The following is a 26844-nucleotide window of genomic DNA, read 5'->3' on the forward strand; positions in this document are numbered from 1 at the left end:
TACATAGAAGCTTCATTCCAGAAACGTTGTCTCCTTTCAGTGACCTGAAGAAAGTTTGGAACCTCAGGTCTTCCCTGTCTAAGCTAGATCATGACTCCTTTCTCCCTCAAGTTGTCACCAACTCTGCACTGAATAATCAGTCTCCACCAAGGAGGTGGATTGGACTTTGCGACAGGATTTTCTTGCACTTGTTAAATTTCAATTCTATACCTAAACACATTAGTTTTTATATGGGATAGGTAGTTGATTAGGGGATGGAGGAAGTAACAGGTATAGGAAACAATTTGCAAATCATCTACACTACACACATGCTTTCTCTATTTCTAAGTCATTTACAGCTGTAAAATTGGAGTCCCATATTACTTTAATTCATTAAACCCTCTCTACCAATCAGAACGCAATAGGTTCTCCCTTCCCACAGCCCGGGAGGGGGTTGGCAGTGGAGTGTTGAGGGATGGGCGCCGTGCATCTTGGGAATAGTAGTTTTGCGCTAGCCCAATTAGACTACATACCCCACAGCGCTTCGGCAAGTCGGTTGCCTGGTATTAGCAAAGCGGGAAGTATGGCGACAGCGGCGCGGAGCGACGCGGCTTTACCACCAGGAGAAGGTAAAAGTACCTTGTTCTTTAGTTTAGAGACCCTTTCGCCAATCCCGCTTCCAGTAATCGCCTCTCCACAGAAGGGTCCCGGGGGGCTCCCCATTTTATCCCTGCATTTCGGGTCGTCTCTTCTCTAGCTGCAGTTAGGCTTGGCGGCTGGGGCGGCGGGGCGTGCTGCCCTCTGGGAGTCGTAGTCTTCCCGCGCTCTGTAACCGCTTCGGTGACAAGGCGAGGGCCGTTGGGGCCGAACTACAGCTCCCAGGGGGCTTCGTCCAGCCCCGCGCGCTGGTGCTGCTGCTTGTTTGGTTTGTTTGGGGTTGGGGAAGAGTCCTCCTTGCCTGGGACTTGGGCTGGGCAGAGGGAAGAGCCAGATATACGGGAGCATCCTCCCCGCACCCTCAACCCCCCTTCACCCTGCCCCGAATCTCTTGTTCATCATCTTCCCGTAGGAGGGGGCTGAAGTGGGGGCTGGGCGGGCTGGGGTGGGAGGGAGCATCACTCACCGGATCCTTACTCAGGTGCAGGGGGCTGGGGCTTGGCCTTGGCTGCCCAGTGGCGCGATGGGGTCCTTCTTAACCTGAGCACCCCCACCTTTGCCCAAGCAGGTTTTGGGGCCAGTCACCTTTGTTTTGACTGGGACTGCATAGGTTGAGACTGTATACCCAGCTCCTCGTGCTTGGATCAGGGCAGAGGGTACAGGCACCAGTATCAGAGGTTTTCCATAGAGGGTTTTTGAGCCATTGGACTCCAGACCCAGCGCTTATTCCACATTATCATGGAGGCTCTAGTGATGAGAGAATACCATACATTTCTTCTTCCCCGCCCCCGCCCCGCCCCCCCCCCCCCATTTATCATAATCTGAGAAGTGGCCATGACCAGAGAATTCACCTCGTGGCCAGTAGGTATGATAAGCAAAATTTCTCTTTGAAGATCTTTTTCTTCCCCTCCTCCTGCTGTCTCTAGAAACAACAAAAACCTCCTTTGAGTCCCAACAGCTTGGTCTCCCCCAGGTGCTCCCCCCTCCCAGTTTTTTCCATTTCCTCACAGATCCCAGTGTTAGAGTAGGCTATAAACCTCACGTGTCTTTTTTGGCTGTGGCATAATGAGTCTTCTCATAATTGTCTAATTTATTTGTGATTTTGACAAGCATACTGTGTTTGTTTACCAACACCCTTGTGGAGAGGGTGAATCTTCATTTTCTCTCCTCCCCCCCCCACCCCCCCAAACCTGACGTCAATACACCCTTTAGGGGACTTGTTGCCTCATTTAGAATATATTTATAGCAGACTTTGGAATACATGCTGTGACAGACTTAAAGATAGAACTCTATAATGCTGTAGTTTTGTGTGAATTCGAAACTGTGGTTTTAGCCTTTTCCAACATATATCAATTGCTTATGCCTAGAAAAACAGCCTTGCAGACTGTAGAAGAAAACCTAGTTGAAGCTATTTCATTCCATCATTTCATGCATATCCCTAGAGTTGGCAGAAAATATGTTCACATGCCTCTAACTCCCACTGTCCTTACTTTAAATATTGCAAGAGGAGTAATAGAAGCGCCTTCCTTTAAACTTGAATATTGTTAGGAGGTTGGAGAATGGAAGAATGTTACACAGAGGAGGAAGGGAAGGAAAAGGGAAAACTTTGTACTTGGAGTTAAAATCAACAGATTTAAGGCTCTTTTTGAAGAAGAGGAAGGTATGCTCTGAGGGAAAAGTGGCTCTTTGTCCTCCAGGGCAGGATAAAGTAGAGCCACAGAAGTGTTCTGGTGAAGATATCATCTAGTAAAAAGTCAGAGGAAGGAGAGAAAAATAGTGGTGGTAAGAGATCAGGAGTTCTCAGTTAGCTATTTGTCAACCTGATAATAACAATGGAGAAGTTTGTTGTTTTCCTGAGAAAAGTATCCAGAACATAACAGAGAACCTTCCAAATCTTGTCTGAGTGGATGAGGGCTGTGCACTTGTGGTGATTCTGTGGTGATGGTGCTATTTGGCTACAAATAACACTATAAAAAGGGAACCTAGAAAATATTGTTTAAGGTTACAAAACCATGTGCTAAACACAGGCACATTTACCTCATTATTCCCCATCAAAAGCAATGTATACTGAAAAGAAAAATTGATTTGGAAAGTTAACAGGTAAGAGATTGGTATCTGAGAATGGGATTTGGACTTTTGGATCATGGCTTAAAATAAAGAGATGACTGACTATTGGCCAGGGATAGAATGTATCCGACAAAGGCTGGTAACAATTTATCAGGTGTCTTGCAAATCTAATTTGAAGGGCTTTAAAAATTAAAAACGATTGGGGAAGTAATATGTCCATATTGGAGAGAAGCTACAATGAAGGAAAATCAAAAGCAGTTAAGATGCTCAGAAGTTCACAGTAGACAAAAATCCAAGAAAAGAATGAGTAGTAAAATCCATAGCTACAAATGCCAGGGGTATGCTAGAGCTAGCAGGAACTGGTTTTCAAGCCGGTTGTTAAATTTTCAATGTGAGAATTTAGGTATAAATCAGGTCTTGGTTTATAGTTTTATTGATTATCTATAAGGACACAGAAAAAATGTTAATTATTCAGGTTAAATGAAAAGTTTGTTGGGGTACATTTTCTTTTTCAGAGAGCCAGTTGTTTAACATTTACTAGCACTACTTCTGACAATGCCCAAAGTTTAGGCAGCAAGTAAGAGGAAATAAAAGTCATACTGCAGGGAGGCAAATTTGGTTCATGTTGTGGATGAGGAAACTGAAGCTTTAAACAGTTATGAGATTGTCTGCAGCATCTTAGAGGTACTTTATCTTCACTTTCCAGTTTTGAGCAAATGTTTTTCTTACTTCCCCTGGGCCTCAGTGTTCTCATCCATAAAATGAGAGGGCTGGAACTCCCTTCTTTTAGAAGAGAGTAGAAGCCTACATCTTCAGCATTTTGCACATGTCATCAGATGTGGTCACTGTTTATTTTTTAACTGTTTGTCATTCTTTGTCACATGGGAGATTTCCATTGGTGGGGGAGATGGTATATTGGGCAATGACTAGTGAAAAAATCAAAGACAATGACAAAAAACGTAAAAGGATGAGCTTGCTGGACTAAATGATCTCTAAGCTTCTTTTGACTTCTAATTATCTTTGGCTCTATAATAAATCATTAAATATTTATTAGGTATCTACGGTGTGCCTAGCACTGATTATTCTCTTACCTCTCAGTTCCATGGCTGCTCAGAGCAATTCCTAATACATTTATTAGGGCATTTTAAAGGTGGCTTAGCTCACAAGTTCTCTTTTATCAAATAGATTGTATGGCAACTGATACAGCCATTTTAGGGACCAAAAGGTTAAAGTTCTCAAATGATTAGGCTTCAGATAGGCCTGGGAAATTGTGCAGCTGTTGAGGGAATTGGTTAGGAGAAATGCTAAGGGGTTAGTTACATTAGTGTTTACTAGCAATTTTTTAAAATTTTCCCAGAAAAACATCAATCTTCAGATTTCTCCATGGAAATTAGCTAAGTAGATTTAAGTTGTATGAAGTATAGATTTGTAGTGCAGTGAACTCTGCATAACATGTACCTAATATGTATTTATTTAATTGAGTAATACTTCCCTTTTGCCTCCATTTAACCCTGGTGATTTTTAAAAAGTTGCTATTTCAAAACCACAAAATATGGAAACCATGTTTCAAAGTTAGGTGGGGTAGGGTGCTAAAATACTAAATTTTAGAAGTTTGGCCTCCAAAAAATATCCATGTCTGATAGTACTGTGTGTGTGCTAATTCCTAAGGAATACTGAGTAATTGAAAGAAAACATTGTTCTTTATAAGATTACTGTAATTCTTAGAATCTGAATTGCCAGGCATCATAGAGGTAATTTGCACATTCCTTCCCTGTAGCTTGAATCCCTTCTGTAACACCTAGCTTCCACTTGAGGAGTGGATTCTCCAGTAAGGTAGTGCTATTCAGTTGGGTCCGATTTTTCATGACTTCATTTGAGGTTTTCTTGGCAGAGATACTGGAGTGGTTTGCCATTTCCTTCTCCAGCTCATTTTACAGATGACAAAACTGGAGCAAACAGAGTTAAGTGACTTGCCCAGGGTCACACAGCTAGTAACATCTGAGGCCAGATTTGAACTCTGAAGGATGAGTCTTCCTGACTCCAGGCCCAGTGCTCTATCCACAGTGCCACCTAGCTGCTGCAAGTAAGGATGTACTGACTATCTTATAAGGCTATTTATTTCTTTTATTTCTTTTTTAAATTCTGAACTTAAGCATATAAAATGAGCATTTCCACATACAAAGTATCACAGAAGAAGAGGAATATACATTAGGCTGAAAATCCCTCATTATATATAGCTTGTTTTTCCTTTTAAACATATGGTAAATTCAACCTGTAGCTTTCAAATCTATCCTATTTGTGTTTTCTTTTCACCTTGTGTTCATTTAAAAAAAAATCAGTGACCTACTTTTCTTTTTCTTTCTGTCTTTTTTCTTTTTTTAACAACCTTATCTATAGCTTCCTTCTCCCTCCTACTCTGTCTCTCCCCATTGAAAAGATGAGGGGAGGGACAGCTAGGTGGCACAGTGGCTAGAGCACCAGCTCTAGAGTCAGGAGGATCTGAGATCAAATCCGGCCTCAGACACAGAACACTCACTAGCTCTGTGACTCTGGGCAAGTCACTTAACCCTGACTGCCTCACCAAAAAAAAAAAAGAAGAAGAGGGAAAACCACCCTTATAATAAATAGATACAGTGGAGCACAATATCCCCATGTTGACCATGTCTGAAAATGCACATTCCATTCTGTGCCTTGAGTTCATCCACCTCTCTGCCAAGAGGTGGAAATCAGGCTTAATCTTTGGTCCTCCGGGATCATGCCTTTTTATCAAAGTTTTTAAGTCTTTCAAAGTTATACTTCTTTCCAGTGTTGTCATTATGATATAAATTGTGCTCAGTTAACTCAGTATCAGATCATTTAGGTCACCCCAGGTTCATTTGAACTTTTTCCTTTTATCATTTCTTACAACCCAATAATATTTTGTTACATTTACATACCATAATTTTTTGGGGCCATTCTTCCTATAGATTCCAGTACCTTGCCCCCCACTTTATTTTTGACAAAAATAATTGCTATAAATTTTTTTTTACCTATGGGTCCTTTTTCTTCTTTTTCAATTTCTTCAGATGATCTCTTTGCCCAGAGTAGGATCACAAGGTCAATGAATATACATAGTTTAGTGACTTCTTAGGTATAGTTACAAATTGCTTTCGAGGAGGGCTGGACTGTTTTTCATAGCTCCACAGTGTATTAGTGGGCCTGTTTTCCCTTAGCTCCTCCAACAATTGTCATTTTCCTTTTCTGTCATCTTTGCCAATCTGATGAATCTGAGGTGGAACTTCAGAGTTGTTTTAATATGCATCTGTCTAATTATTAGTGCTTTGGAGCTTTTTTTCATATGGTTGTTGAATTTCTTCCATTTGACAACTGCCTTTTCATATCCTTTGATCATTTATCTACTGATGAATGGCTCTAATGGCCATTCTGTGGTTTGAAAGTACTATTAATTGTTGGGAAGGGTGATCCTTTTTGGATCTGGAGTCTAAGGCCATATCTAGGGAGAGCAGCTGGTCTCCCCATGATTCTTTAATTCGTTAAGCTGAAACTTGCCTACCATTAATTATATCCTTTTGATCCTAATTCTTGATCTAAGCTGAATAAGTCTAATTACTCTTCTACTTGACAGCCCTTCAGATGTTTGAAGATTATTTTTCTCCTCAGCTTTCCCCTTTCCAGGCTAAATATCTCTGGTTCCTTCAGCTGCTCCTATATGACATGTATTTGACTCCCTTAGTTTATCAGTGTTTATTTTAAACATGGTTTGCAGAGCTGCACACGATATTTTGAATGTGGTTTGACTAATCCAGTTTACGTTGGAGGGATTTCTTCCCTTGTTCTGGATGCTATACTTCTAATAATACAGCTGAAGATTGTATTGAGCCGTGACTCATCACACTTCTGTCTCTAGCTACATTCTTAGTCTTCTAAAACTCATGTCTTTTCACCTGAGCCTAAATCTAAAACTTCACATTTATCTCGATGCCATTTCATCTCAAATGTCCAATATTACCTTTGCTGTCAGTCTAATTCAAAAAGTAATCTCTCTGTGTGAAATTATCCTGTTCTCTTTATTTTCTGACAGTTTTCCCTCATTTTTCAAGGTGCAGTGGTTGATTGGTCAGGCCAAGGATTACAGAAATTGGGTCCAAATTTGTCCTGTGATGCTGATACACATACTTTGATTCTTGATAAAAATCAGATTATTAAATTGGAAAATCTTGAGAAGTGCCGAAGACTAATACAGGTCAGTATTATGTGATACTTGGGAAAATGGTTGATTAGGAACTTATTGCCCTGGAAAACTACAGACATTAAAAAAGGCAAGACCAGCTTGTTTTTATGATGAAAACATCCATGCCAACTTTATACTTGTCTGGAAAAAATTATTAACGTAACTAAAATTTCTATTAAAGTGAAAATAATTATATTGGTAATATATTACATTGATATAATAAAATATTAAATGAATTAAAATATTAATATAATGAAATAATTATATGATAACATATTGATATTATACTGTATTCCCAAGGTTCCCCTATTCTCAGTAAATGGTTAAAAGCTTGCTCTTTTATGATGAAAATTTTCTTGGCCTATGTAACAAATTGTTCCATTTTGTTCTGCATCTTGTTAACATTCTCCATTTTTTATTTTGTTTTGCTTGGAAATGAAAAAACACAATATGTACTGTATAATGTTTAGCAAACAGTGAAAAGGTCTTTAAAACATAAACAAGAAGAACTAAACAATTGTAAGATTTGAATTGTGCATAACTGTGGAAGGGAGCTTTTTTTTTACTTTTTGTTTTAAAGTTAGCCTGAAAATTGTATATATCATTGTTGAGAATAATTTGTTTTTCCTGGTCATTACACAGTTGTCAGTTGCCAATAATCGACTGGTTCGGATGATGGGTGTGGCCAAACTGACTCAGCTCAGGGTGCTTAACCTGCCTCATAATAGTATTGGCTATGTGGAGGGGCTGAAGGAGCTAGTACAATTGGAATGGCTGAATTTGGCGGGAAATAATCTGAAGGTAAACATTTTTTTAAAAGTAGTGACTAGAAAAGTAGGAACCTTTGAAAAAATTATTTTAGATGTCATTTGAATGGAAGTAAACAAGCTACCTTTTCTTTATTATGCATGTCATATCCTAGGTACTCAAATACTTAGGTACTTAAAAAAACACAATGAAAATACATAAAGTGACACATTAAAATCAAACCTGTCAGAGGAAGGAGTTGTATACAGTAAAACTAAACATCTCAGAGGAATGATTTGTCACCATTAAAATTAAACTTCCCAAGGATTTATCAGATAAATTAGTTTCAAATAGAGGTGACTTGAGACTTACACAACATAGTATGGGGCACGCCCTGGAGAGAGAGGCCAGGGACCCAAGTTCTAGTGCTGCTTCTGCTGCCAGCCAACTAGGCTGAATCATTTCATTCCTCTAGCACTTAGTTTTCTCATCTGCAAAGTGAGGGGGTTGGCCCAAAACTCCTAGCTTTTTTTTCCTCTTTTTTAATTTAATATTTTATTTTTCCCCTGATTACATGTAAAAGCAATTTTTAACATTTGTTATTTGAAATTTTTGAGTTCCAGATTCTCTCCTTCCCTTCTCCCTTCCCCTTCATCAAGAAAGCAAGCAATTTGATATAGGTTATTCATGTGCAGTCATGCAAAACATATTTCCATGCCATAAGACTTTTAGCTCTAAAATTTTCTGAAAATCTTGTTAAACATGCCACGGTATGGGAGTCCATTGCTCGGTCTCTCACTGTCTCTCTCTCTTTTAACTGGACTTGTGGTTTCAGCTCATGATGGGAAATTTCCTCTATCCACATGGATCAGTGCCTTCTTTGTAAATTATAGACTTAATATATTTTTTTAAAATGTATTCCAAACTTAACAAATACCAAATAAAGTTAGTATTTCCACATACTGCTGCTCATAGTATTCCAGAGTCGTCTGGAGTGCCAAGAAGTTAAGAGATTTGCCCAGGGTCACTACAACAGAATATGTCAGGAGTGGTACTTGAACCCAGGGCTTCCTGCCTCCAAGGCCAACTCCGTAGCCAGTGCATTGGCATGATGGTCTCCCAGATCCCTTTGACTCTTCCCCAGAGTCCCTTCTTTTGCCAGGTTCTATCTACCCTGCTTCCAGTAATTATGGAAGGAGTTAGGAGTGAAGACGTCTAGTAGAAGTGAACTAAAGAATGTTTTGTTTTATGGGGCTCATGCATAAATTAATATAATTAATATTTTTCTCATCTTAGGCCATAGACCAGATCAGTAACTGCACAGCTCTACAGCACCTTGATTTATCAGACAATAACATATCTCAAATAGGTGATATTTCTAAACTGATAGCTCTGAAGGTAAGTGTGCTCCTTTGAAATTTGAAGATTCTGTGTTGAGAATTAATAATCTAATCAGTATAAAATTATGCTTCTATGTGAGGAGAATACACTATGTTAAAATTAGGATTCCCACAATTCCTTGAAAAATTGCTTCTTTCCTCCCCTTTCTATGTTTCCTTTTTTGTCTTTCTTCATCCCCTGAATATTGAAATTGTGTCTGAAACTAATGTCTAGGCCTGATCTTTTTTTTCCTAAATGCAACATTCTAAAAAATAGTATTTTATTTCTTCCAATTACATGTAAAGATAAATTTTAACATTCATTTAAAAAAATTTTGAGTTCTCAATTTTCTCCCTCCCTCTCACCTTCCTGTTCCATAAGACAGTAAACAATTTGATTATGTTATATATGTACAATCATGTAAAATATATTTTCATATTAGTCATATTGTAAAAGAAAAAACAGACCAAAAGAAAAAAAACACACACAGAAATAAAGTTAAAATAGTATGCTTTGATCTGCATTTAGACTCCATCAGTTCTTTCTCTGGATGTTAATAGCATTTTTCCTCATGAATCCTTTAGAGTTGTCTTGGATCATTGGGTTGCTGAGAATAGCTAAGTCATTCATAGCTGATCATTGTACAGTATTGCCGTTACTGTATACAATGTGCTCCTAGTTCTTAGACCTGATCTTAACAGGATAAAAAATTGACCATTTTTAACTAAGGTTAATCTTCATCTCTTGTAACGGCTTTTCCTTCTTACCCAATAAAGATTATTGACCTTTAGAACATAATTTGAAACCCTTGATTTGGCTGAATTTCTAGAGCAACAATTCCCAAATCTAGTTTTATGACTTTCCTACATATCTGTAATTATCTTAATGTTGTGAAATTCATTTAAAAACTCAGAATTTAAAAAACAAGATTAATTTTAGTTTTCTTTACTTTTTAAAGATAAACACATGCCCTATGGGCTTTCATGGAGTAGAAGGTAATGGGAAATCAAATAACAGTTGGAAATCACGGTTTTCTAGAGACTATCTCTAAGGCAGTTTTTTCATCTTTGTGCCTCATTTGAATCGTTAGAAGCTGAAGTCATTCAACCTTGAAATCAATAACATTAGCTCAATTATTCTACCTTTCTTAGTAGAAATCATCTTTATTAGTAATTATCATAAAAGATTTGAGGCAGTCAGATTTTTAAGATAATAGATGAAAAGAGAGTTTAATAAGTAATCTAAAGATAATTCAAATGACTTTTAAAAAAAAGTTTGGTTGAGATATTGTCAGAACTCCAGAAATTCAGCCTTTTTTTTTTTTCTCATTTCTGTTGACTTGAGATCAAATAATTCCCATTGTCTCAACTTTAGGAATTACTTTCTGCTTCTTTCATGAATTCTATCAATCAAGCACTTTGATTAAAAAAAATGACTAAATTTACTAAGTTTTACATACATGCATACACACACACACACACACACACACACACACACACACAAGCACATATTTTTTTTTTTTTTGGTGAGGCAGTTGGGGTTAAGTGACTTGCCCAGAGTCACATAGCTACTAAATCTCAAGTGTCTGAGGTCAGATTTGAACTCAAGTCCTCCTGAGTCCAAGGCCGGAGCTCTATCTACTCTGACATCTAGCTGCCCCTTCCACGTAACATATTTAAAGAGAAATTTTACTTTACCCATGATTTCTCTAATGCATTTGTTTTTCTGTTTTGATTTGAAATAAAGGTTTGAGTATGTTTGGAAATCACTGAGATGTAATTATAAATCTTATAGCATGTCACAAACCAGTTGCATGACACTGGGCAACTCCTGGGCCTGAGTTTTCTCTTCTGTAAAATGATTGGATTGGCCTAGCTATCTAAGGTTCTTTCTAGATCTAACATTTTATAACTCTGTGCTTTGTACAGCATAACTAAATCTATCTCAGTATCAAATTTGCACAATATTGCAACACTACCAAAGTAGATTTTCTTTTGCACTGCTTTAATTGGTATCTATTGTTTGGTCTTGCTTTAAAGACTCTCCTGCTACATGGAAATATCATCACCTCTCTTAGAATGGCTCCAGCTTGTCTACCTCGAAGTCTTGCTATCCTTTCACTGGCAGAGAATGAAATACGAGACCTAAATGAGGTACACATTTGATTACCATTTATATGAACGAGAGAGCCAAAAAAGATACAGTAGAGAGGGTGGCAAGGGATCATAAGTTAGTTTCATATTTTCAGCACCTTGGAGGAATTTTAAAGTCATTTTTACTTCCTATATGTGATTTCATTCTTTTCTCTTCCCTCCCATCCCCCCTTTATCCAATATATCAGTGTAGGACTAGACTTCATTCACTTTAATATGTTAAGCCTATAATAATCCATCTGCAACCATCTGGGTAAAAGAAGTTTGACACCATGCATATAACTTTCCCTCAGTTACCATGGATGGTTTTACAAATACTCTGGTTTCTTTGTTCCAGGGAAGCTGATAAATGATACTTTTCTAAGGGATAATCCAAGTCCAAGTACAGCAGGGACAGATGGCCATATTGTTGCTGATTTTTTAAAAAAGTAGTAGATAGAGCAGAGGGTGGCCCATTTTCAGAACAATAGAGAAATTGTCACCTTCTCCAGTCTTGTTAAGATGTGAATCATCAGAAATGCAGTGCTTGTCACTAAGTAGTTCTTTGGTTTCAACAAAGATCTCCTTTGTTCCAGATTTCTTTCTTGGCATCCCTTTCTGAGTTGGAACAGTTGTCAATCATGAACAATCCCTGTGTGATGGCCACACCTTCCATTCCAGGCTTTGACTATCGGCCGTACATTGTCAGCTGGTGCTTAAACCTCAAAGTCCTAGATGGATATGTGATTTCTCAAAAGGAAAGGTGAATATAACCTCTTTAGCATCACATATCACAGAAATCAATAAAAAGGCTTTTTTCTAGCTAACAAGAAATAGATAAATTATATAATTCTTAAAATATACACTGTGAAAAGAAAGTCACTGAAAAGTCACTTAAGTATTAACTATTTATGTTTCTCTCTTAATGGTGTTTTTCCTGTACTTTTGATAACTAAGTCACACTGGTTTGTGTCTTGAACATGTTATCGAAAATTCTGCACTATGGAGGGTCTTATTATTATAAAAGATTTGATAGATTTAACATATACAGGCTTTTGATACAGTTTTAAATTCTAGGCACGGAATGTAGTTATTTTTTCTTATATTTTCTAGTTCTTCAAGAAATCAGAATTCATTTGTGTCCCTTTTTTGTTTCTCAGCACAATGTACTCTGAATATGAATGAGCAGAGTATTTTGTGAGGATGTGTAGATGAATCTAGTTTTTAATCTGTTCTTGGTTAAATATAGATTTTTTTGGAGTGAGGCATTAAAGGTAGGCGTTTATGGTCAAGCGAAAAAATTAGAGAATAGTGAAAGCTGTCTACTAAATCGATATTTTTTGGAACCACAGAAAAAAATATCCCTAGGGCTTTTTCTCTGACAGTAAAATGATGTCTCTGCGGAATTGTGATGACTATAGCCTATAATGAAAGTTGAATTGGACAGAGACCTTGAAAACTGGAATGATTTTAATCCTTTTTCTATCTCAACTACTTTTAGGGAGCAGGTTTCTTTAATTAGTTATAGGATATGGAACTTTATTTTCACATTCAGTTGTGGAATGTGTTTAAAGAAAATAGGCACATGCCTGTAATCCCAGCTACCAGGGAGGCTGAAGCTTGTGGATCTTTGGAGCTCAGGAGTTTTGAGCTACAGTAGGCTATGCAAATTGGAGATTCACAGTTTGGCATCCATATGGTGAGCCTCTGGGAGCAGGGGGCACCTAGTTACCTATGGAGGGGCAAACCCATTCAGGTTGAAAACAGAGTCAGGTCCATGTGTACCCCTAGCAAATTCTAGCCTGAGTGAGATGGGGAGATGAAATTAAAAAAAAAAAAAAAAGAAAGGAAGAAAAAGAAAATAGAACCCCCGAAGTCCTTATGTTTTTTACTTAACTGTTTTAGAATTGGCATCCTTTTTTTTTTTTTAAATCATTTTGTTAACTTGAACATCAAATCTCATTTCAGGATTTTTTTGTTCTGCATAGTTCAACATTTTCCCATTTTATGAGGCAGAAGCATGTAAATATTCCTTATAGTATATAAAAAGAATACTAGATTTAGAAGACAGTTTCTCTCTGGATTTGCAGATTTCTGACTCCACAGGTATACCTTGCATAATTTCATTGACTGATTCCACAAAAACAAGGCCTTACCTGAGGGCAATGCTATAGAAATAAAGCTTAGCAGCCTGGCATTCCCAATGGGATGCCAGAATTGCCCAGGTGGTCTCAGGCAAAGATTACTTTGGTAATGAGAATTAGAGGCTGGACTGAGCTGGTAGGGAGGAGGAGTTGGATTGGGGGCTGAGCTGGGCTAGTTGGCTTAACTTCATTACAAGTGGGAGTGGGAGCATCAAGGTGACGTTGGTGTATTTGATGTGTATTTGATATTAAAAAAATTAGCATTGTGGTGTAGTTCAAAGAGAAAACATAGAAAATCTGGGAATATTTAGTGTGATATTTATATCTGATGTAAGTAGAGCACAGCATTTGTGACTTAATCTGTAGTTATTGTTATCCATCTTAACTGCAGCAGAAAGACTTCAGTTCAAATCCTCCCTCAAACACTCATTAGCTGTGTGACTGTGGGCAAGTCACTTAACCTTTATGTGCCTTAATTTCCTCAACTGTAAAATGGGGATAATAATAGTATTTATCTCCCAGGGTTAATGAGATAATAATTGTAAAGCTCTTAGCACAGTACCTGGCGCAAAGTAAGGATGATATAAATGTTAGCTTTTTATTGCTTAATCTCAGTGTCTCAGTTTCCTTAATTACAACATGGAGATAATAACATCTACCTCATTGGGTTGTTGGGGGATCAAATGATAAAATATTTGTAAAGCATTTAGCACAGTGCCTGGCAAACAGTAGATGCTTAAAACATGCATGTTTCCTTCATCCCTTCCTTCATTCCTGAAAACCCCAGCTGGTGGTTAGCTCCCCAGGGCACTCCACAGAAGCCTTTGTAACCTGTATTGTAATTGAAGTACAGTACTATTGAGCCTAACCATCATATATAAATGTGTTTCTATGGGACAGTGCATTTAGTGTTCCAGCTTGTAACCTTGACAGTGGAAACTGAGGGCTTCCCCTCCCTCTATCCACCAGAAACCTTGTGCTGGCAATAGGGATGTCCCTAGCACCAAGCCTAGTTCAAAGGCTCCAACAAAACCAGGAGTACATTAGGGAGAGGGGTCCCAAAGGATTAGGGGGTGAGGAATTGGTGAAGGGAAATAGTATTCTGGAATGAAAAGCTGAATGGGGGTTAGTGAGTAGAGGTCAAGTAGAGTTACCTTCTTGCTCTCTTTTTTTTAGCTTTTTCTCCTCCTTTTAACTACCCTTCCTCTCCCCACTCCAAAAAAGGGCAAAGAAAGAAGAAACAATGACTTGTCTTTTCCTCTACTTTAAAACAATTTAAAGATTCATTTATATTTTTATTTTGAAGTTAATGAACACCAAATAGAACAGGCATTTGCATCTGTGTGGTGGAACAGAGAAAGATAATTATACATGAAACTGCATATGTCTCCTGGTATAGCTTGCTTTCCTTCTTAAGTATGTTCTACAATCATCTTAAAGCTATCAAAGCTGTCCTGCATGTCTGACCTTCTTTCCAGCCTTCCTTCTGTTCTCTCTCGGTTTAAAAAGAGAAAAAAAGATGCCTCAGTGACTCTCTTTTCTTTCTCTTTCCCTCCCCCCTCCAACCATAGCTGCTCATACTACTAACCAGCATTGGTCAAAATAGCCAATAATAAGGGAAAGTGGAGGGAAAGGGGCAGAGGGTGTGGAGGAGGGAGGGAAAGAGAAAGAAAAGAGAGTCACTGAGGCATCTTTTTTTCTCTTTCCCTCCCTCCTCCACACCCTCTGCCCCTTTCCCTCCACTTTCCCTTATTATTGGCTATTTTGACCAATGCTGGTTAGTAGTATGAGCAGCTATGGTTGGAGGGGGGTTTTCTCTCCTCCTTCTTTTCCCTTTCTCTTCCTCTTCCCACAAGCATTCATTCCTCTTCTTGTTCTTCCCTCTCTCTGAAATATTCCTGACAACACTGGTAGAAGGCAGGGAGTAGAATGAATTTAGCATTGCTTAGCCAGAGTATAGGTGTCAATAGGTAAGTGACTCATTTAAGTCCTGGATTACCTCAATTAAAAGGGCAGATTTTTCCTTTTTTTAGCAGTAGATGGTGCTCTAGTAATTGTTTAGTTTGTGTTTGAGAGAGTTTGATTATTGATTCAGTCTTGTTATCTTCAGTGTGCATGGGTGATAGAGTCCATTTTTGGAATGCCCCTTTTTACCTCTACTCAGGATGTTAACATTCTTATGTCCATGTTACCTGAGAGTTTATGGGTAGGGATTTTGGAGAGCATCTAAACCAGATGAAGATAAAGGGGGCTTTAAGGAAAATAGGACACAATTGTACAACGTCTAAATGTCTTCACTTCCAAATAATTTTCTTTTGAGTTTGGATTCTCTTTAAACATTTTGTACAAAACTTTGCAATGATTGCAGTGTTGTTTTAATCTGTTTATATAGCTAGACAGACCATCAGTGGAGGGTTTTTTCTTTTTTTTCTTTTTTTAAAGTAAACCATCTATTTATAATTTTGAATCTAGGAGTAAAAGAAGTAATAAAGTGAATAAAATCTTCAAGCTATTTTCTTGGTCTACATTTTAGCCTTAGATCTCAGGAGCCTGAGAATGAGTTTTTGATTTTGTATGCACTCAATTTAATTGTTATTGCCAAGAACGTACAGGTTCTTGTAAAAATGCTCACCACCCATATGGTATTAGTAGTTCTAATTCCAGTGTATAGTGAAAGTGTTTCTAGCACAATGTCTGGCACATAATAGGTGTTTAATAAATGCTTATTGATTGATGCCTACAACTCTCCACCATTACAAAAAATTTCTTTAGTGTTCATTATATTTCTTTAATAGATTCAGGTGGTCAGAGAATTGGCTACATGATTATACCTGAGATACTTTGAATAGTGAAGTAGCTGATTTTGATTCTTGACTGAGGCTTTAGGCATAAACAAGAGTAAGTGATATCTATTCAGTTCACCAGAACCTGACTATTATTTGGAACTCTTTCTATTAGAGACCTGTGTTCCATACTTCAATAGCAATTGTCCCCTAAGTAGACCTTATGTTCCTGAATTTGAAATATATTGGGAGCAAAACTGTAAAGAACAGTGATTTTTTTTTTTTTTTTTTTTTTGGTGAGGCAATTGGGGTTAAGTGACTTGCCCAGAGTCACACAGCTAGTGAGTGTTATGTGTCTAAATCCGGATTTGAACTCAGGTCCTCCTGACTTCAGGGTCAGTGCTCTATCCACTTCACCACCTAGCTGCCCCTGTACAGTGATATTTTTTTAAAAGGAGTAGAAAAGGCATATTCTTTGTTGTGAGTTGTCTCTCTTAACAAATTAGATATATGTCAGACAATCTGTATGTAGATAGCACTGCTGTGCAGGTTCTAAGGCCATAAGATGTTTGTCTATGACATGGTCCCTGCACTGGGGGAGCTTGCAGTAGCACGAGAAGACATGAACATTGGTAAATACTTCACATACTTACGTGGACCTGGAATCTTATCAATTCCTTTACTCCTTTGGTTCCACTTACCATCCCTGTGACTTCCCAAACCAGAACACCCATCCCTAGCCACCATTCCCCTGTACCTCTTGTCTGCCTCTATCAAAATGTAAGCTCATTGAGGGTAGGGTCCATCTGCCTTTTGTATTAGTATTTAGCACTTAGAACAGTGGTGACAGGCATGGGATAAGCTTTTAGTAAATGCTTATTCATTCATTCACTCATTCATTCAGTGATGCACATCACAGCCCAGCTGAGCTTGGCCATCTTGTGTATTGCTTGTCTGTGTCCTCCCATGATGTCCTCCCAGGTGACCTGCCCCGTGTGCTGCTGAGCATCTCATTCACTTTCTGCTCACATTGCCAGGATGCCATTGGAGCACATGTGCATGCCATCATCTTTCCCCTTGCAGTTGCCTGATGGTCAGCCCATCTTCCTGTTGGAGCATACATTGCCTTGACAGAATCCTTTACTGAGGTTTCTCTTTTTAGCTTTGTATTTCTTATGCATTGCAGCCTGATCACACCCATCTTGTACTCCTCCATTGTTCTCTTAGTGATAGAGGTTTTTAATTCTTTGAGGATGATAATATTCTATGATTTACAGCCCCATTAGAATATCATAGGATTTTCAATTTAGAGCTGGAGGGGACATGAGAAGGTATCTAGTCTAATCCCTTTATTTTACACATGAAGAAACCAGGGCTCAAGGAGGTTAAATGACTTGCTTGGAAGCCACATAAGGTATGTCAGTGCTCATTCTAATGTACAGTACTGTGTTTCCTTTCTGTCCTAAAAAGATGGGCCTTGGTATCTGGGAAAAATTTAGGCCTATTAAAGAAGCTTGCAGTTTCCTGAAGGTAAACCAGTCTTCCCTATAATTATAAAACACAATGTAAGGTGAGATGAGATTTTCCTCATTATGATGCTGATCTTCTAAGTCCATAAATAATTCACTTAGATCCTATAGTTACACTATTTTATAAAAACAGAGAAAACTTTTTCATGTTAATCTTGACAGTTAACTAGACCAGAATTTAGATAGTCACTTCAGTTTAGTATAATTCAGCCACACAACCAAGCACCTTTTTTACCATTTTGGCATGAAGACAAATCACAGTGAACTAAATTGACTGTATTTTATGTCCCAGAGACCTTTATGTTTGCAGCTGTGTATATTAGGAGTCTCAAGAAGTTAAGAAAATTATCTTTCCCCCAATAGTCTGTGACAGAGCCTCTAGAGGGCTGGTGGTATGTGTACTGGTGGTGATATGGACATAACTTGTGCATTTTAAAAGGCTCAAGAGGGCTCTTGCATCTTTGTGATAATTTTCAGAATGAGAATAGATTTTTGTGTCAAAGTGATAGAGCTCTATTGCTACAAAAATACTCCCAAATTTGCAATCAATGTTAATGCTGTTTAGCATTAGAAATATGGTTTCAAATGTAATTTAGTAAGGAGAGCGAACCAGATAGGTCAGTTAAGACTCTATGAATTTTATGAATGAAGAAAAGATCACTAAGACTTTTTATCAGAAGTTAAACATTAAGTATATGAGCAAAAGAGTCCAAGAGCCAGAGTTGTCCTCAGGCTTCATTCGTGGTCTGGATATCTGATCATTCTGTAGTACTGCTGTGTTGGTGCAGGCATGTCTTGAGGTCATAAGATGAGGATGAGGCTTGAAGAGAATGTCATCAATCACCAAATGCTTTATGCTGGGCCATGCCATCCTAGACTATACTTCATTCATTCTCTTTTTCAGTTTGAAGGCTGAATGGCTTTACAGTCAAGGCAAGGGAAGGTCATATCGACCTGGTCAACACATCCAGCTGGTCCAGTATCTGGCAACTGTTTGTCCTCTTACTTCTACTCTGGGCCTTCAAACTGCAGAGGATGCCAAACTGGAGAAGATACTGAGCAAGCAGAGGTGAGCGTGTCAAATGTGTAGCAGTTGATGGATTCCAAAGGAAAAGCATTCTCAGCTCCGCTGTATGGTGTTAGTAGTTCTAATTCCAACATTCAGTCAAAGTATTCCTACCACAGTGTCTGACACATAATAGGTATTTAATAAATGCCTGTTGACTGATACCTACAAGTGCTGTTCCTTCCGTTACAGAGTACTCAAAACTCCTTGTTACTGTTGGGGTTACAGTAGTGGAGACACCAGAGTATGGTTCTGACCATAAAACTTAGGGCTCCATTGCCTTTCATTGCTGATGGGGGAGAGGTCCAGGTGGGCAGAGAGTGAAAGGGAGCTACATACACACATATAGATGCATAGGTACAGTGTGTATGCATGTATATATCAATATACATTTATAGTATTGTTTACCCAATTAATGCTTCCAAATGTGTATTTAAATACTTGCTTATGAAGACAACAGAAAACATTTAGTCATGTCATATGTAGAGATCAGGTTGTTGTTGGGTAAAGCTTTAAAAGGTATTGTGTATCTAAGTGCCATCTGAAGAATTATTTCTATCCCTTCTTTTTTAGTTCTCCAAATTTGAAATTTGGGAGGTAGTGGGGTGGGGAAGTTACCTGATCTGAAACAGTGAGCTGCCACATGATGTAAACTGTAAATTAAATTCGATATGTTATTGGTTTTTAGGCTTCACCAGAGGCAGTTGATGTGCCAAAACCAAAATGAAGAATCTTCATCTTCAACTGCTAGTGAAACAGAGGTAGCCATTGCACCTGAGCACTCAGATCCAGCTCCAGGGGGCCAAATAGTCCTGGAAAGTGGTAAGATTCCCATGTGCTTCTTGAAGGATGTCCATGGCAATATGCATGTATTATGTGTGCATGCATACACATAGTACATATGCATATGTTTTGGTTTTTATTAGGGCTTTGGTTTTAGACTATAGGTCAACTTTTTCTATTTCTAAATTCTTCTAAAATTTTTTGTTCATAGTTTTTGTTTTTATGTCACCTTGATTTCTAAAACCATCCTTCTCATTCCCTTTGCCCAGCAAGCTGTCCATTGTAACAAAGTATAAGAAAGTGAGGGGAAAAAATACCAATTGAACAAAACTAACCAATTTTTCCTGCAGGGGCTGTAGGAGAGCAGGCACATTAATGCATTGTTGATAGAGCTATGAATTAGTCTAGCCGTTCTGGAAAGCAATTTGAACCTATGTTCCAAAAGTTACTAAACTGCATAGCCTTTAACCCAGCGATACCATTATTAGGCTTATACCTTAAAGAGATCAAAGAAAGGGAAGGACCCATGTGTACAAAAATATTTTTAGCAGTTCTTTTTTTTTTAGTTGCAAAAAAATGAAACTAAGGGGATACTCATCAGTTGGAGAATAACTGAACTAATGATGGCATTTGAATGTAATATACTGTTGTGCCATAAGAAATGATTAAAGGGACTGTCTCAGTGAATCCTTGGAAAATTTGTGTGAACTAATGTGGAGTGAAGTGAGCAGAACAAGTAGAACAATTTACACAATTAACAACACTGAACAAACAAATCTGAAAGCCTTAAGGCTCCTGATTAATGCAGTGATTCACCATGATTCCAGAGGACCAGTGTTGAAGCATACTACTCACTTCTTGATAAAGAAATAATGGACTCAGACTGCAGAATGAAACCTATGTTTTTTGGACAATGGCCAATGTCGGAATCTGTTTTTCTTGAGAGGCATATTTGTTACATACTTCTCACAACTTTAAGAGTACGTGATGTGGCCAACTTTCCACAATCTTTGCAATGCTGGCTATTTTTGGTTTTGTTATTTTTGTTAATTTTTCTGGGTATAAGGTGAAATCTCAGAGTTCTTTTGATTTTTATTTCACTTATTGGTGATTTGAAATGATCATACTTGTGGTTGATTATTTTTTGCAATTCTTTTGAGAACTGTTTCTTCTCTTGGTTTAAATTATTTAAAATTTTTTTATAGCATTATTTTAGAATAAGAGAGTCTTATGACTTATTAACAACTGTGAAGTCACTGAATTTTTAGAAAACATCATGGTTTGGGATTTGGGGAATATTGTGGGAATCACTGTTATTTGCTTGCTTATTTTTTTAAGATACTTGATATTAATGCAGAATTTGTAGGTAAAAATGGACCATTCAAATTCTTAGTAATTCAAATGAAACTATCTTTGTTCCTTCTAGAACCTGTCATTCAAGTAAATTCTTGGGTTGGGACAAGTGCCCATGAGGATCACTTATATGCTGTTAAGAGTAACCTGGCAGCCTCAGTACAGACTGCAAGGTTTTCTCGAAATGACCTACATTTAGAAGACATACAGACAGATGAAGACAAGCTGAACTGCAGTCTTCTTTCTTCAGAGTCTACTTTTATGCCTGTTGCCTCAGGATTATCCCCAGTGTCTCCTACTATTGAACTGAGATTACATGGTATAAACTTGGATCTGGAAGATGATGGTTCTGTGATTGAGTCGCTGAAAGAAATGAAAAAACAGGATATGGATAAGGAAGTAGAAAAGACTTTGTGGATTTTGAAAGAGAGTTCTGTTAAACCAGCAAATGGTGAGGGAAACCCAGAGACTAGTGACAGAGATGGAATATTGCTCTGCCCTGAGCTGGCCACAGCAGGTGATGTCTCCAGAGATGGTGTTAGTTACTCCCCCACAGCCTTTCCTGGGACAGGTGGATTCAGGCTTTCTAGTGCACAGCTTGTTAATGAAGGTGCATTATCTCAGATCGTTTCAGAAAAAGTTCCCTGCAGGCTTCTCCCTGAGCGATCTGTTGCTTTGGACAAAGATTCCACCATACTTCGAAAAATGAATGATGCAGCTACCAAGCTCCAGGCCTGCTGGAGGGGATTTTACATCAGGAACTACCACCCTCGAGCCAAAGAAGTGCGCTATGAAATACGACTGAGGAGGATGCAAGAGCACATTGTTTGCTTAACAGATGAAATAAGGAGGTGGGTCAGAAGTTCTATGTCTGGTGGCACCTGATTTGTGAATAGAGGACTTACTTTGTTTTGGAAGATTGAGGTATCATTCTGTGTCTGGGATACAGGTTAAACTTACTGTGCACAATAGGATTTTCTTTTTGGAAACCTATACTTAGGTCTTCCTCTGATGCCTCTTTGTGGTATGGAGGTAACCTGGGCCCTTGAGGGCCATATCACTGGAATGTATGTTTTGTCAGGCCCTACCATGCTGGAAAGGCTTTGAATGTGGGCCAGCCCCACGCTGTGTGTCTGTTGACCAAAGCTAGCCTGGATAGGTCTGAACAAGCTCATTACAAGTTTGGCTACAGGGTGATAAATTTCTCAGCGAGAGCAACTCATGAAGGCCTATTACTAAGGCATAGTGGTAAGGTTTGTGATCTGTGGCAGGAGAGTGATATTTCACAGGAGTAAAATTACATATCCTTGAAAATTAAAGCATATTTATTTCTGGACATGCAAAAGAACCGTAAAGTCAAGAAAACACTGTTTTAAAGGGGTCAGAGTCAGTCATTCACCAGATATTTATAAAGTGCCTACTGTGTGCTAGGCACTTGGTGAGGTGCTGTGGACAGAGTGACTGAAATGAAATTGTTCTTATACTCAAGGAGCTTGTGTTTTTTTAGACCCTGGATGGAGAGACATAAATAAAATCAGTAGATAGCATGAGGCTTACAGATAGTAAGTTCAGAAACAGCAGGAGGCCAGAAGATGCTATAATTTTCCAGAAAATAAATATAATTTGGATTGGCTTCTGTAATAATACTAACAATAATAATGTCACATTTTAATAGACTCTTAAAGTTTGTAGAGCCCCTTTTTAAGTTTCATAGCTCACACAATCCATTTACTTTATCAGACAAAACAGTTAAAATTTCATAGATCTGTGTCAAATAATCATGATATTTATTAAGGCTGCTTAACTTAAAATGTAAATGCATCAACTCCTTTGTAGTTAAAGAATTCATCAAGTATATTACACTCACCTGGGGTCGTGGATGAAATGTACCAAAATAAATATAAAAGGTCAGATTAAAATTATTGGGTATGTTAAAGTTTCTAACATATACCTATTTGTTTTTATTAATGCTGAACTGAGAAACCTATTAAGTGACCTTTTATTAACTTTATTCTCTTTAAAAAAAACTGTTAGGGATTCATTTTGTTTGGATGCATCAGTCAGTTCCCACAAAACAACCCACTTGACTCTTTCCCAGTGTGAATGACAGTCTACTTTTCATTAATATTAAAGAGGTTAAATTTAAAACTATCTATACCTATCTATCTACAGTTCTTCAGCATCCATTAGTTGAGACAGAATAACACTGAATTACTACTTTACAATCAGTATCTCACAAGCATAGTTAAAATTATTTAGTACTTTGTTTTATGCATGACATTCTGGTTGTTACTGTGATTGTGTTACTGTTCTACACAGTGAGTGCTATGTAGAAGTGAGTAAGATCTTTATTTGTTGGTTGTGATATTAATTTATATTTACTAGGCGTTCACATGGCTATTTTACTTCCATTTAAGGTTTTCATTTAAAATGAGATACAGAAGTAGAAAGATCATTACGAGGCTATTAGAAAATTAATCTCTTGAAACTATGTGCACTAACCAGAAGTTCATAGTTCTATCTTCTCTCGGTAATCTGAACATTTTAAATTGTAGATTGAAAAAAGAAAGAGATGAAGAGCATGTTCAAAAGCTTCTGCAAGAAGAGGCTGTCAAATTCCTTTGGAACCAGGTAAACTCCCTTCCATTGATTTAACTCTTTGTGTAAACAAAAGATACATTTCTGGGAGAAGAAGGAGTAAGTCTGCACACCCTGACACCTTAGCTACCCTTTGCAAAGATTAAGGATAGCAAGTGCATTAATTGCCATTTAGTTTCCTATGTGGGAGTAGCAGATTGAGTGGGTGACATTTTAGTTATATTTTAAATGAAAAAAATTTTTGTTTTCTGAGTAATTTGAGAAAATGAAGATAAAATTCAAAGGAGAAGGGAAATGGCTAATAGAGTTTCTATGAAAACATACCATTAGGCACAACAGCATTACAGGGGCAAGGTTTGATTACAAGTTATTAATGACTTTTATTTCAGACTTCAGGCCCACATCTTCAGACTTTTTGCTTTGCACTCAAGACGCTCCTTGAGTCTGGTACCATCGAACCTTTCTGTCATTATCTCGTATTGCTCCAATTCCTCCTGTTCTGTGCTCTGGGCAAAGAAAGTTTACTTTCTACCCTCTGAACCCTTTTCTGGTTTTGGCTTTTGCTCACACTAATTGCCATCTGTCCTTTTAAGTTCGACATTTTAAATTTGATGAAGTTAATACAGACTTCTCCATTGAACCCTCTTGAGCCACCATCACAACCACTGCCTCTCCCTCCCCCTTGTCTGTAATGACTCTGCCCTTTCGTACTTCACATGGTACTTTGTTTTATATCTTTTCAATTCACTTACCATGTAATCTTGTGTAATGTCATTATCCATCTTTGTGTCTTCTCACTCTACTAGACCGTAAGTTTTATGAAGTACTTTATCTGAATTTTGTACCTCCTCTAGTGCCTAGTATGGTGTCTTGTATATAGTAGATATTTTTCCCTATTGGATGAATGAATGTTAAAATGACATTGGTTAGGGTAGTAATTGCTTGGGACATAATAGGCACTTGATAAATGTTTGTTGATTGAGGGACTGATAGGTAGAATATATTTATAAGGAAAACTCATATTCTTTCCAAGAAATAGCAACAACCAAATTTAAGGTTTGTTTTTTTTAATAGAGTATCTAGCTACTTTGTGGGACACTTTAATATACATTTGACTATGAGTTAAGTTTTTTAGAAAGTGTATGGCTATGTGATTGTATGTCTCGAGAAGTATAGCATAAGTTGCTTTGTCATATCAAGTGAATACAGGTTGATGCTTATTTACAGGAGACTATCTGAATTATTTTCTGTCCTGAAATTTTACTGTGTCAAATACTGCTTGATGATCTCTGGTTGATCATCCAAGGCTTGGAATCTTTTTGTGATGGTATTTGTAGCGGGAATTTGACCTGTAGGCTTTTTAGAATCTTCATATGATTTGAGTCTAGTAGCCATAAACTGGGAGTTACTGAGATATTTTCAGAGAATACATTTACTTTATCATTGATTAACATTTAGGAAACCCTTCTGCCTCCCTCCATGTCCAAATCATGGTTATAGTTGTATATATTGTATAGTTATTTTCTGCTTTCATTCACTGGATTTAATCTGTCATATTTAATAGCTTTATCTCTCACTTATAAAAGGCATATACCAGTGTCTATCTTTCACATAGAAAGATAATACTAGTAACCCACTGTTTATTTGAAATATTTTTCCTCTTGGTTCATCCCTGTTCTGTCACCTAATTCCCTTCGGGACCAAGGTGCTCCTACTGTGGCAGAAAGTAGGAGTATATTCTGCGGTCATGAAACATGGCAGACAAGGCCCTCAGCTGCACTGAGTTCACCACTTGGATTTCATTAGTAACTGGGCTAACTGGATATAGACACTGTTCCTTTATAACCACTGGGAAAATAACTTCAGTGCATGCCCTACTGATGGTAGTTTGTTTGTCTTTTAAAGTGCACTGCATAATCATGAGCCTCTTATTCCATAATGAGACTTCATTCTGTGTTTTGCAGGTAAGGTCACTACAAGATTGGCAGCAGACAGTGAACCAGCACCTCAGTTCTGCCTGGCAGTCCAGCGCTCCTGTATCCAGTACTCTACTGTCCTCCCAGTCTTCTCCATTATGTATCTCCTGTCGGGAGCCCTCTTTAGCCAGTGCTTCTGACTGGTCTACTTCAGATGCTGAAGCTCCCCAGGAGAAAGTCTTACCTGAATTCCCAGACTCTGGCTTTCATTCCTCCCTCGCAGAACAAGGTCATCTGCAGTATTCATTTGATTCTGAAAAGAGTTCCGTGGGAGGGAGTGAGAGTTCTTTAATGGGGAATTCCTTAGAAACGGTTAGATATTTCAAAGATGCAGATACAGGGGATACCAGTGAAGAGCGCAGTGAATGGAATAAAGATAGCTCTAATAATGAACAGGATAATAGTCTTCTTGAACAGTATTTAACTTCAGTTCGGCAGCTAGAAGATGCTGATGAGAGGACCAGTCTTGAGGATGGCATAGAAGAGGGTAGCCTTCAAATTACTTCGGTCCCACGTTCATGTTCCTTGTCTGACTCAGCTGCTGCTGCTAATATAGCTGATAACAAAGCTGCTCCTTTGCAAGATGAAACCAGTCAGACACCAGACACTTGTAAATCAAATGCAGAAGTTCAAGGCCATCAATCAGAATGCGACTCTGCATTTCAGGTGCTGCCTGTTGGTATTGCTGTGTAGTTGTATCTGGTGCCATGGAAAACTGAGGAATTATTTAATTCTTTCTAATTTTCACTTGTCTTTATATTTTCTTTCAGGTGTGTTTAAAAAAAAACTTCATAATTTATATAGAATTTATATGCTTATCTCTTGTTTTCCAGATTTCAGATGTCATATTGAGGCTTCATTTTGATAGCATTTTGCTAATCTTGTGTATTCAAATACTCAGCTGTATGATGCTGAATAATATTTATATTGAAAGCTATATGCACTTTATTTCTTAATAATTGAACTGTTTCAAAATAGCTTTTTCATCTATGAAATATACTAAGATTATGTTTTCCTTCAAAGAGAATTAAACTAAAGCATCTTCAAATATAGGAAATTTTATCTAAAATGGTTATTGCATTATTTTAGAGAACTAATGTTCTTTTTTGTTTAATATGGAAAATGATTATGTAATACATTCTATATAAAAAGAAATCCAGTGCAATGAACCAGTTATGTAGAGGACAGTGAACTGCCAGGAGGGGAACAAAAGCCGGCCGCTTGGCCTTCTGACCGCAGCAGGGAGATCCCAGCCTTGCTTTGTTTTTTCTCCTTTTCAGTAAGGGGAAAAAACTTTGCAAGCATATCCAATACGACACAATGAAACTGCAGAAATTCTTCAGTAAAGATGATTAGTTGCCTTAAGAAACAGATCTTTAGTGAATATCGAAGTATCTTTAAAAGAACAGGATCTTCAAC

The 26844-nt window shown here is 37.9% G+C and overlaps 1 protein-coding gene across 1 annotated transcript; it reads left to right on the forward strand.

The window, feature by feature from the left end:
- The first annotated feature begins 530 nt into the window (after positions 1 to 530).
- CEP97 (centrosomal protein 97) lies at positions 531 to 26354 on the forward strand. The gene is made up of 11 exons (XM_027867730.1): positions 531 to 608; positions 6804 to 6946; positions 7577 to 7735; positions 8978 to 9079; positions 11101 to 11214; positions 11790 to 11956; positions 18554 to 18718; positions 19404 to 19537; positions 20925 to 21702; positions 23407 to 23482; positions 25414 to 26354. Exons 1-11 carry the CDS (start codon positions 563 to 565, stop codon positions 26116 to 26118), a joined length of 2589 nt encoding a protein of 862 aa, XP_027723531.1. The 5' UTR covers positions 531 to 562; the 3' UTR covers positions 26119 to 26354.
- Positions 26355 to 26844: the final 490 nt, after the last annotated feature.

The sequence above is a fragment of the Vombatus ursinus genome, unplaced genomic scaffold (genome assembly GCF_900497805.2).
Source record: "Vombatus ursinus unplaced genomic scaffold, bare-nosed wombat genome assembly UNPS02001419.1, whole genome shotgun sequence".
Taxonomy (NCBI): Eukaryota; Metazoa; Chordata; class Mammalia; order Diprotodontia; family Vombatidae; genus Vombatus; species Vombatus ursinus.

What these genes read in the sequence shown, in the direction of transcription:
- CEP97 (XM_027867730.1), top strand. Translation starts at nt 563, where the DNA reads ATGGCGACAGCGGCGCGGAGCGACGCGGCTTTACCACCAGGAGAAG. An exon ending in CTAAACTGATAGCTCTGAAG is followed by an intron (nt 9,080 to 11,100) that starts GTAAGTGTGCTC and finishes CTTGCTTTAAAG; the next exon opens with ACTCTCCTGCTACATGGAAA. An exon ending in GTGATTTCTCAAAAGGAAAG is followed by an intron (nt 11,957 to 18,553) that starts GTGAATATAACC and finishes TCTCTTTTTCAG; the next exon opens with TTTGAAGGCTGAATGGCTTT.